The 12,460-nt window shown below is 37.6% G+C and overlaps 1 protein-coding gene across 1 annotated transcript; it reads right to left on the bottom strand.

Annotated features, from left to right (window-relative positions):
* Positions 1-1,017: 1,017 nt before the first annotated feature.
* Positions 1,018-1,959, bottom strand: LOC307068899 (olfactory receptor 10A4-like; the record flags this gene model as incomplete). Its single annotated transcript, XM_079726991.1, has 1 exon — positions 1,018-1,959. The coding sequence occupies one exon, from the start codon at positions 1,957-1,959 to the stop codon at positions 1,018-1,020; it is 942 nt and encodes a 313-aa protein (XP_079583117.1).
* Between the last annotated feature and the right edge of the window lie 10,501 nt (positions 1,960-12,460).

Raw genomic sequence — 12,460 nt, forward strand, 5'->3', positions numbered from 1 at the left:
GCACATGTAGAGCTGACCCACTCTTTCATGTTGTTTTTGTTTGTTTATGGGTGTATTGTATTCCATTGTTTGGATGTGGTTTAATTTATTGAATCAGTGAGGTTGATTTTAATCTTTTGTTTTACTAAATGATCCTGAAAGGAAAACTAAAACCAATTTTAATCCTATGGCTTTTTTCCCTTTTTTTTTTGTGGTAGGCGGGCCTCTCACTGCTGTGGCCTCTCCCGCCGCGGAGCACAGGCTCTGGACGCGCAGGCCCAGCGGCCACGGCTCACGGGCCCAGCCGCTCCGCGGCATGTGGGACCCTCCCAGACCGGGGCACGAATCCGTGTCCCCTGCATCGGCAGGCGGACTCCCAACCACTGCGCCTCCAGGGAAGACCAATCCTATGACATTTTTGTCTCATGCATTTTTATCAAGACTTTAGGTGGAGAAAGGAAACAGGCTGGGCTTTAGATTGCATTATATTACGTTTCTGCTGCTTCTCACCTCACATCTAACTCATACTCCCCCAAGAAAAGTCATCTGCAGTAATGTCTTCCATGTTTCAAGACAACCGTTTTGAACACCTCAGGATTCTGGGCTACCCTCAGTTAGTGGAAAGATCATGGATTTGGTGCTAAGCAAACCTTGGGCTCAAATTCATATCCTGGTTTCATTACTGTCTGGCTGGATAGTCTTGAGCAGGTGAATTAATCTCTAGGACTCAGTTGTGATATCTGTAGAGTAGGGATAATAACAGTAGCTACCCTACTGTGTTGCTATGAGGATTTAGCACAATAATCCATGCAAAGAAAAGCATAATGCCTAGTATCCACAAAATGTTTAACAAAAGAAAGTTTGATACACTTCCTGTTCATTAATGTGGAGAAACTTGATGGGACAAAGGAAAACACATCATTTTCACACTAGCTATTCTTGACCCTTTAGAAAGATTTCCACTTTGTTAGGGTTTTCACAAAATACCAAGAGCTACTAGAAAAATCAAACTTTCTTTCACAAGGTGTACATTCCTCATTACATCAATTTTCTCAGGGCTACTTTTACATTCCTGTTCCTTAGAGTGTAAATAATAGGGTTGAGGGCAGGGGTAAGTACTGTATACAGAAGGGAAAGCAACTTCAATAAGTCTTCATTCTGAGGCCCTGATGGGAAGCCATAGACAATGCCCAGAGTCCCATAATACAGACTGACCACTGTAAGATGGGAGGAACAGGTAGAGAAGGCTCTCTGCTTTCCTGTGACAGAAGGAATCCTCAGAATGGTGGAGATGATGTCAGTACAAGAAGCCAGAGTTAGCAGAAAGGGACCTAGTGCAAATAAAGAGGTGCATATAAAAGAGGTCATCTCAGCTACTTGAGTATCAGTGTAGGCCAGTTTCACAATGGGCTTCACATCACAGAAGAAGTGGTCAATCTCACTGGCAGCACAGAATGTTAACCGAAAAATGTGGAACATGAGAAGGATGGGTGCCAGAAATCCAGCCATCCAAGAGGCGCCAGCTAGCTGTAAGCAACCCCAGTGGTCCATGATGCTGGAATAATGCAATGGGTTACAGATGGCTATGAAAAGATCATAAGACATTACAACCAGTAAGAAGCATTCTGTAGCTACCAGAGCAGCAAAAATAAATAAATAAATAAATAAATAAAACTGACAAGCACAGCCTGAGAAGGAAATAGGTACATGAGGTGACAGCAATGTCCTTGGCATCATGGGCTCAATGGTAGTGGTGTAGCCAAACTCTAGGAAGGAAAAGTGGTCAAGAAAGAAATACATGGGAGAATGAAGGAAGCAATCAGCCAAAATCACAGTTAGGATTACAATGTTGCCCATGAGAGTCACCACATAGATGACCAAAAATACCCCAAAAAGAAGATACTGAAGGCCGTGAAGATCCCCAAAACCCAAAAGGATAAGTTCTGAAATCTGAGTCATATTTTCTTCAGTGCTAGCCATGACTTGGATCTAAAAAAATAAAAAATAAAAAAAAGAAAAGAAATATAAAGAATGACCATTGATCAAATTCTATTTTTAGAAAAAAATGAAACTGCTTAGAGGCATCATACATATCAAGCATAATTGGCTTCTTTCTGGATGTTCAAGATTTTTAATTAATAAATTTGATCACAGTCTCCCAGAGGCCATTTGGAAAGTTCATCTTTGACTTCAATTATCCCTTCATATATAGAATGTATAGGCCCTTGAAGCTATGATTATGACACATGAAGATGCACATTTTTCCTGCTATTTATTTTTGAAAAAATAGAAAATATTCTATCTTTGGAGATCTTACTCTGGTGGTTTCCATTGCTGCTAGAGGTGTTATCATGAGCAATGAATATTCTGAATGACTTACCTGTAAATTGTATAAAGTCTATGATCAAATTTGTTTCCTGTTTTAGAAATTCCATACCAATTAAATAATATGAATTGAATTCCAAATGTTGAAGGATGTTTAATTCTTAAAACTTATTTAATAGTAAGTTCTCTATACATTTGTAGAGGAGGCATAATGACATGAGGGTGAACTAGTGATGGTAGGGATATGGTATGATATAATAGAGACATACCTGAATTCAAATTCCAGCTCTGCCACTGAATGACGTGTGCCTTTGAGTAAGTCACATCACTTATCTGACAGTTTCCTCATCTTTAGAACAGCATATTAATTCTATGTAACACGATTTGCACAATCAATTGTCCATATTAGGCATCTAATACATTCATTCATCCATTCGACAACACTCATTGAGTGACTACTCTCTGCCAAACTCTTTGAAAGGTACTTAGAATAAAATGGTGAAAAAGTCAAGAATTTTTTAACAAGTCAGGAGTACTCTCTACACCTCATGGAGTTAATATTTTAGTAGGAAAGAGAGAGTAAAAACAAGTAAAGAGACCCATAAAATAATTTTGAGTTGTCCACTATGAGTGTAAAAAACTAAGGACCCAAAATAGGAACATGCCATATGTATGTGTGCTTAGGAGAGGGCTACTTTGGTTGGTGTGGTCAAGAAAATCCTAAAACATTGAGACCTAAAAAAATGGGAAGGGGATATTCATGCAAGATTTGGGAGTGAGGGGTGGGAGAAAGTATTCTAGGCAGAGGGAACAGGCCTTAAGCAAGGAATGATTTAGAGCGTTAGAAAAACTGAAATTGAAAAATACATATATATGGTTTAGGGGGAGTTGGAGAGAGAGAGAGAAACAGAGTCAGAGACACAGAGAGAGAGACAGAGACATAGAGAGACAGAGAGAAAGAGATGAAGAAGAGACGAGTAGAAAAATAGGAAAGGGCCAGGTCATATATGTCCTTGTAGGCCATGCTTTGCCATGTAGACATTAAATATGGTAGGAATTCATTGGAGGAGGTTAAGCAGCATTGTGATCAAATTTACACCTTATAATCACTTTTTACACTGTGTAATTAATTAGAGTGAGAACTTCATGGGTAGATTAAGACAGTTAAGAGATTATTTCAGTGGACCAAGTGAGAGATGATAGTAAACCTGAATAAAGTGGTTGCAAAAAAGTTGGAGGGAAGACAGGGTCAAGATACATTTTGGAGGTAGACATGCCAGGGCTTACTAATAAATTAGATGTGAGGAGTGATAAAAAGTGAACTATCAAAGATAACTCCTGGGTTTCTGGTTTGAGCAACTGTTTCCGTTTACTTTAATGGTAATAATGTGGAGGGAAGTTTAGGGGAAAGTTCAATTTGAATGTGTTAAGTTTAAGATGTTTGTTTATGAGAATTCTGAGTGGAGAGGAGAAGCGGACAGCTGGATTTGAGAGTATGTAGCCCACATGAGAAGGCTGGAGTAGAATATAAATTTAGGAATCATCAGCATATGGATAATATTCAAAGCCACAATAATGGACAAGGTGACCTGCAGAGACATTATGGATACACAAGAATGTACTACGTTGAGCTTTAAGACCCTCTTTCTCTTAGGCCTGACAGAAGGAAAAGTAAGAAAAAGAGATTGAAAAGGAGTGAGGTAGGATGTAAAGTGGGAGGAAATACAATAAGAGAAGCCATGTTTGAAGAAAGTTATTGATTGTGTTAAAAGCTGGTATAAGGTTAAGATGAAGACACAGAATAGTCTCTTATGTTTGGTTACATGGATAATAGATTCAGTAAAGTAGTGGAGACTGAAGAGGAACAGAAAAATTGAGTGGTAACTATAGAGAGATGAGCATTGACTTTCCCTTTTGCATGCTGATCAGAATGATCCAGCATAGAGGGGTTTTTGATGATATATTAGTAAATGAGGAGCTAATTTTAAGAGTGAAACCTTTTATAAAGTGAGAAAGGATGGGATACAGAGCACAAGTGGAGGGGTTCACCTTTGGTAAGGGCATGGACACTTCATCTTTTTAATAAGAGGAAGGCTAGAGAAAATAGATGCAGTTGTAGTTAAGTTGATACATCTAATCTTAGGAAGATGGTGGAGTTTGCTTCTAATGGTTTCCATTTTCTCAATGAAGTAGGAGAAGATGTTATCATGCAAAAGTGAGGGTAAAGGAAGACATATGGGAGGTTTGAGGGCAGAGGAAATATAATAGTCATATCTGCAAATGAGAATGCTATCCTTCTAGAAGAAACACTAAAATTTCCAGGCAGTATTGAGTGGCAATTTGATTTTTGAGAGCATAAGTTTAAGGTGTAACCACACGGCTTTCTTGCATGATCTTCACTAGCAATGTTTAGCTGCTAGAGTGGAGTAGGCAAATAGTTGGTTTCAATCAGATTTGGAGTTTGACAAATGAAAACAATGGAAGAAAAGAGGGGCAAGAGAGTTAGGGAATATTTGTAAAAAAAAAGTTGTGATGAAGGACTATATGATAAGTGTTAAGTCTCTCCCATTTCCTTCTGCTGTTTATTAAAGACAGAAAGGACGTTAAAACTGTCATTTGACCAACCCTTTAATTTTTTGACTAAAAAAGAAAATTCAGGCAGGTAAATTGTCTTTCTTAGGATCTAGATCTAGTTAGTAACAGAGCAGGAAATGATACCCAGGTCCTATTTTCTGGTACTTGCTCTTCCATTATAGCATGCTCTTATACTTTTTGCTTTCTTTTTGTCTCTCTTCAGTGTCCAGCCCTTAATGTGTAACATGTTAAGTACCTGAAGAAAGACTTACCTTCAGTTTAGTAACTTACGTGTCAGGAGCTTAATGATTTTCAAAGAACTTTCAGATCCATCATTATTTTTAATCTTCCCCAAAATCTTGTGAGGTATGTGGGAGTGGGAGTAGGTCTTTGATTCGTCTCATCTGATTTTTCAGATACAAAAACTGAGTATGATGATTACTATACTACAACATTGTATTTGTATTTCAATTGTGGCTCTTTTTTTTGGAGGTAAAAAGTTAATCTTATGTATGTTGATATAAGTGTGAATTTACAAGATGCTGATCATATTATGAGCCAAGAGTTTTTGTTTAGAAACTGGGTGATAGGAGTCATATGGAGATTGCCATCATCTGAGCCGAACAACAAATACCAGAAACTGAGGCAGCTTTCCATGATGGACATGTAACAAAAAACCTGCTTTAGAAAAAAGGGGTTTGGAAGGTAGGATGAAGTAAACTATTTCAGAGCTCTGGTGGGTGTCCAGCAAAAGTAGTACCTTCTTAGGAGAAGAGAGAGAAGGTATTTCAGGCAGAGGGAATAATGTGGAAAAACGTCCAGTTACCTGAGGACCATGTTGGCCATTGATTTCAGAAAGATTGTTTGAGCAAAATGAGTAGGGGGCTGAGGACAGAAAAGTGGGGGAGCACATACATTTTTGGAGAAAGAAATACCAAAAAAATTTTTTTAATGGGTTAAAGTGGGAGAAACAAAGAGAGTGATATCACAGAGTCCAAGGAAGGAAAGGAGACATCAGAATTGTTAGTAAAGAAGGAGCCATGAATATTGGAGTGCTGTGACAAGAATCCTGACAGTACTGAGACAGGGAGGTAAAAAGTAAAAACAACAAATGTAGGTTATTATTTCAAGACTGTTGGTGAAGTAAAGGAGAGGGAGAGAGAGCCAAAATAAAGTAGAGGTAGAAGAGAGAGAGAGGGTTGAGAGAAGATATTCTTGTTCATTGTTGATTTTGCTTTTTAGTAAAGGAGAAACTTGATCAAGATTCTAGGTGAAGAGTCTAAGTCCAGAGAGAAGTAAATATGAAAGACATGCAAAGGGATGACTGATGGGGCAAGGAGGGTTAGAGGGGATGGGATGGGGAAATATACAAGTGGAGGCATTATCTTTAGACAAGAAAGAACAATCATCTTTTAGAAGAGGAGAAAGGAGTAAAGATGGGTGTGGATAGTGATTATCAAGATAATTACTTCATCTTTTTCCTTCCACTTGAGTTTGGAAACTTAAGCCATCATTAGATGGCTACGATGAGCCCATGGTAGAGATGTTCACTTTCCTTCCTCAGAGCCTGTCTTCTTGTTCCATCTGCATATGTGGAGCCCAAAATACTTAGCAGAAACCAAAGTGGATTGCTAAGACATGTAGCTGGTTTGCTGTACCACTACTATGTCGTTTGACCAGGAATAGATCCAGCAACATCATGACAGACACGATATTATATGTCCTTTAAAAAGATCCAACAGGGCCTTAAGAATCATAGCTTTCCAACCTTTCCTTTTATATCTGCACAATTATACTTTAATCTCTAACTTCCCTGGAACCCACTAAGCTTCCAAAAAGAAGAACTAAGAGTACTTCACCCTAAAGGCCCTTTTGGTTTTCAGGTGGTTGTAACCAAAGCATTTTTAGCTCCTGCAGTGACCTCCTTTGGGTTTAGAAAGAGCACAATACTTGCCTATGTATCCATGTTTTAAACACTCCTACAACCTTCTGCAAGCAGGGATTGGTAGATACAGTTCAAATAAGAAAACCAATTATCTTTAAGTTTGGCTCCCAGGGGAGCTTTGCTTTTTAATTGAGAGATCAATGTTGGATTCTCATGACATCCTGAACTTCCATTCAGTGACTGCTGACTAATAGTGTGAAATTGGAAATTGGAGTATCTGACATGTCACATGGGTCAGAGCCACGATCCATTTAGGCCAGCCTCCAGAGGCTGCTGAAAGCACCAAGCAATAGCTTGGAGAGGGTACAATGTGAAAAAGTACTGAAACGAGTGACAGAAAATCTAGGTTCTAGACTTGGATCTCCTGCTGCATGTGCAATCAGGTGTGTCATTTCATTTATCTTTACTAAATCCCAGGTTTTCCTACTTTGAATGGGAGCGATAATCCCTGCCCTGCTGACCTCACAGAGTTGCTGTGGGACTCAAATGATGTACGGGAAACCCTTTATCAACTAGAAATCTATATGATCCATAGTAATATCATATTTGAGGAGTGTGTTAATGATGTCGCTGATCACAGAAGTTGAGGATAGTTTTAAGTTCAAAGATATCTGGACCCCTAAAACTGGAAGTAAAACTCTTACTTTTTTTACATCATTAAATACCGCCTGAAAACATCTAAATCCCTTCCCCCAAAGCCTTCAGTCAACTCTAAATGAGTTTTACATTCTAATTAAAAGCACAACTGTTAGAGTTTTTTTTTTTTTTTTTTTTTGTGGTACGTGGGCCTCTCACTGTTGTGGCCTCTCCCGTTGTGGAGCACAGGCTCCGGACACGCAGGCTCAGTGGCCATGGCTCACGGGCCTAGTCACTCCACGGCATGTGGGATCTTCCCGGACCGGGGCACGAACCCGCGTCCCCTGCATTGGCAGGTGGACTCTCAACCACTGCGCCACCAGGGAAGCCCTAGAGTTTGGTTTTATAATTGAATTAGAAGTCTTCTTACACAAGCTGCCAGAGGTAGTTTTTAAAACCAGCTACTTTGTCATTTTTCCACCCTTGGTAGACAGATTGCATCTAGCCTCCTGAGTAAGTTTTGTCAATGCAGGTTCTGCTTTCCAAGCTATATAGAAAAGAGTTGTTTGGGGTAGTAAAACCTCTTTGTATAGCAGTTAGTGAGGCCTCTCCCATTTCTCTGATGACTTTGTGAAGCATCATACAAAACAGAGCACTTGTAGAGACATGACCATTTCTTATCTTATCCCAGGCTATCATCATTGTCACCATCTGGTTACAGAGTTCACAAACAATGCCTGGCCCCTCCTCTGTGTCAGTCAGTACTCTAAATGCTGGGAATATAAAGGTGAAGAAAGGCTGGGAAGCTGAATCCATGACTTAGGAACTCAACGACTAGTGTAAATGACAGACATGTAAACAAAGCAGTGGAACTGAAACATGATAAATGCAACAAAAGGACTCTGCATAACATGTAGATGTAGCACAGAGAAAGGAGTTGTGGGATGGGGGAAATAGTAACAGTGAAGGTCCATTGAAGGACCTGCCGTTTGTTTGGGGATTTTTTGGTTTATTTGCTTCCAAAGCACTTTTTCATCTATCATTTCATTAATCTTTATAATGCATTGGGTTTTGAAGGATGAATAGAAGTCTTTTGAGCCAATAAGTGGGTGGAGTTTCAGTCAGAGGGAATAGCATGTGCCAGTAAAGAGTGACAGTAGAGAAGGCTGGAGAAGGAGGCAGACACAGAAGATGGTGGGCCCTGTACACCATCTTAAACAGTGTGGACTTTATCCTGAGGTCAATGAGAAGGGTTTTTAAATAGGGAAGTGGCGTACTCATGTTTGTGTTTTAGAAAAGCTATATACTTTGGGTGGATATGCAAATAAACTAGAGTCAAAGGAGGAGACTCAAGACAGGAAGTCCAATGAAGAGGCTGTTACTTCAATTCACGAAAGAATGATGGTTATTGGAAAAGGAGAGGAGGCAATGGCTTCAGGCAGTAGTAACATCACTGTCTTTATCACTAAGACCATCTTGTCCCTTCATCATTATTCAACTTTATCAAAAGTAATTTGTGGAAGAAAATAATTTTTCTGAGTATTTGCAAACATATGAATGGATCATAACCCTGAAGTTCACGTGTGACTTAGTTATTTGGTGTCAACTCACATTTCCCATAGAAACAACAGCAGTCCTAAATCTCTGGCCATCCCAGAGAAATCGATTTAAAGTACAAAGTACTTGAAAAGCTTTATGTTTGCAGTGAAATATAGTTGTTCTCTAATAACATTTGTCACATGAATAAATGAAAGAATGAAGGAATAAATGTATTAATATAATTTACTAACACAGGCAAAAATCTGTATTAGGTATTATCAGAGATGCAAAGATGTCTCAGATGTAGCTCTTGGCCGTGAGGGAAATGAAAAAAATGGTTCAGCTGGACAGCTCACCAAAGTGACACCTCCTCTCTAATGGCCAGCATGCTCGTCGCTAAGGCTCAGCACGAAGTTTTATTAAAAGAAAATCCAATAAATGTTACGTAATCTTCAATACACAAAGTGTACTAACCTAAGAATCACACAAGGTGTCGGGTCTTTGATTTTAAGCTCATGAATTTTTCAAAAATGAAGTTTAATGAACAATACATAATTTGCACATGGTGAATAATTAAAACAGTATAACTAATCCTCCCTCCAATTCCAGACCAACAGTCCCTCTCTCCAGAGGCAACTATTATAAGTTGTGGGTGCTTCAAGAAATTTTATGTGCTTATACCAGCATTTATATACATTTACATTTTTTCATATTTATACAAAAGTGATTGCACAATCCATAATAATTTCACAGAGCTTTTTAATTTAATATATTTTGGAGATCTTTCTGTATCTGCATGCATAGATCAATCTCATTCATTTTAACATTTACATTCTGCCTTGGCATATGAATAAGCCATTATTTATTTATTTTTGTTACAGAGCTTGTTTTCTAAGAAATAAAAACATTATAGATATGATGAAAATTCTTTTTGTCCCCAACCCCATTTCTCATGAGCCCCAGAGGCATCCACTGTGCTAAAGTTGCTGTGTGTCCTACATGTTCATGTTTTTATCCTACTATATATGAATGTATCTATAAATAATACATGATAATATTTTGTATATTTTAAATTTCACACAACTGGCATAACATTTTGCAACTTGCTTCCCCAAAACCCCCACCACTTCACATTTGTTTCTTCAGACCTATCCTTGTTGATAGTTGTAGTTTTCGTTCACTCATTGTTGATTTATCTTGCTCCTAGTTATACTGAATACTGTGGGTTTGTTGGCTGTCCCTTGTAGGCTATAAATAAAAGTCCTGCAGTTGGAATTATTTTTCTCAAATCCTTGCTTTGACTTTGAACTGGATAGATTAATAAAAGGATGGAAGATTCTTATAACTTGAAAACCTGGAAACTTTTTGGTCTAGAAAAGGATGGACATTTATGTTAATAAATTTTAGCCAGTACAAACAATAAATATTCTTGAATATGTTTTTTGTATTTCTTTAAGGTACCTGGGAGTTGAATTGCAGGCTCGGAGTATATTCATATTTTCATATTTACTAGGTATGACCAAATTGCTCTCTAAAGTGGATGTGCAAATACTTATTCCCACAAGTAGCATAAACAGTTATGTTTCCTCACATTCTTGCCTGCATTTGGTATTAGCAGATATTTTTATTTGTGGTAATCTGAGGTAATAGTAACTCTGTGCTAATTTAATTTGCATTTCCCTGATTATTAGTGAGGATAAAAGAATGTTTTCATCTTTTTACTGGCCATTCAGGTTTTCTCTTTTGTGCATTGTCCAATAATATTTTGTCCATTGTTAATTTGGATTGTTGTTTAATAAATGTAGTCCTTTATGGAATCCATATCTGTCTGTTATATATTTGTTGCAAATATCTTCTCCAAGTCTGTCACTTGCCTATTAACTTTGTTTACTGCAATGTCTTATAGCATAGAAAGATGGAAGGTTTTATTTTTTTTTGATGTGGTTAAATTTATCAGTCATTTACAATTTGTACTTTTCATGCCTTATTCAAAAAATCCTTTCCTACCCCAATATCATTAATATATTATTCTAAATTTCTTTAAAATTTTAAAAGTGTTTTAAAAAACATTGTTATTGAGTCCATCTTGAATTTATTTCTATATATGATGAAATATAGGAAATTAATTTTATTTGTTCCAATAGGAATAAGCAATTGTTTCTACACCACTTATTGAATAGTCCCTCATTTCCTCTCATGATCTACAATGTCAATTCTGTCACATACCAAGGTCCCTCATACAGCTGACCCTGGAACAACATGGGTCTGAATTGCACAGGTCTACTTATATGTGGATTTTTTCCAACAGTAAATACTACAGTACTACATTATCCGTGGTTGAATTCACAGATGTGGAACCAGGGATATGAAGGAACTGTGTGTATATGAAGGGTCAACTGTAAATTATACATGGATTTTCGACTGCAAGGAGGGTTGACGTCCCTAACCCATGCATTGTTCAAAGGTCAACTGTATTCTCAGCTTTGTGTCTGGGTCTCTCTTTTCTCCAACTGACCTGTTTGCCTCTCTCTATGCAAATACTACGCTATTTTAATTACTATAGTTTCTAAGTCTTGATATCTGTAGGATAAGTACTTCCTATTTATTCTTATTCATAATTGTCTTGGATATTCTTTGTTAATTTTTCATATGAATTTTAGAATCAACTTGTTAAGTTTCATGGAAAATCCTGTTGGAACTTTGTTTGGAATTGCCTTGAACTGATAGATTAATTTTTGGAATTGTGGACATCTTTAAGTTAATGAATTGTTGTATATGGAAAAATGGTATATATCTCCTCTGATTAAAGTCTTCTTTTAAGTCCTTCAGTAGTGCTTACAATATTTTCCTTAAAAAAATGGGCATCTTTTGTTAGAGTTATATTTAGGTTAATAGTGTTGCTTGTTATTATGAATGGTAGCTTTATTTTAACTAGTTTTATATTTTATTTTTTTTTTAATTTTATTATTTATTTTTTTAAACATCTTTATTGGAGTATAATTGCTTTACAATGGTGTGTTAATTTCTGCTTTATACAAAGTGAATCAGTTACACATATACATATGTTCCCATATCTCTTCCCTCTTGCATCTCCCTCCCTCCCACCCTCCCTATCCCACCCCTCTAGGTGGTCACAAAGCACTGAGCTGATCTCCCTGTGCTATGCGGCTGCTGCCCACTAGCCATCTATTTTACGTTTGGTAGTGTACCTATGTCCATGCCTCTCTCACTTTGTCACAGCCTCCCCTTCCCCATATCCTCAAGTCCATTCTCTAGTAGGTCTGTGTTTTTATTCCCATCTTGCCCCTAGGTTCTTCATGACCTTTTTTTTTTCTTAGATTCCATACATATGTGTTAGTGTACGGTATTTGTTCTTCTCTTTCTGACTTACTTCACTCTGTATGACAGACTCTGGGTCCATCCACCTCACTACAAATAACTCAATTCTGTTTCTTTTTATGGCTGAGTAATATTCCATTGTATATATGTGCCACATCTTCTTTATCCATTCATCTGTTGATG

The sequence above is a fragment of the Hyperoodon ampullatus genome (genome assembly GCF_949752795.1).
Source record: "Hyperoodon ampullatus genome assembly, chromosome: X".
In the NCBI taxonomy this organism is placed as follows: domain Eukaryota; kingdom Metazoa; phylum Chordata; class Mammalia; order Artiodactyla; family Ziphiidae; genus Hyperoodon; species Hyperoodon ampullatus.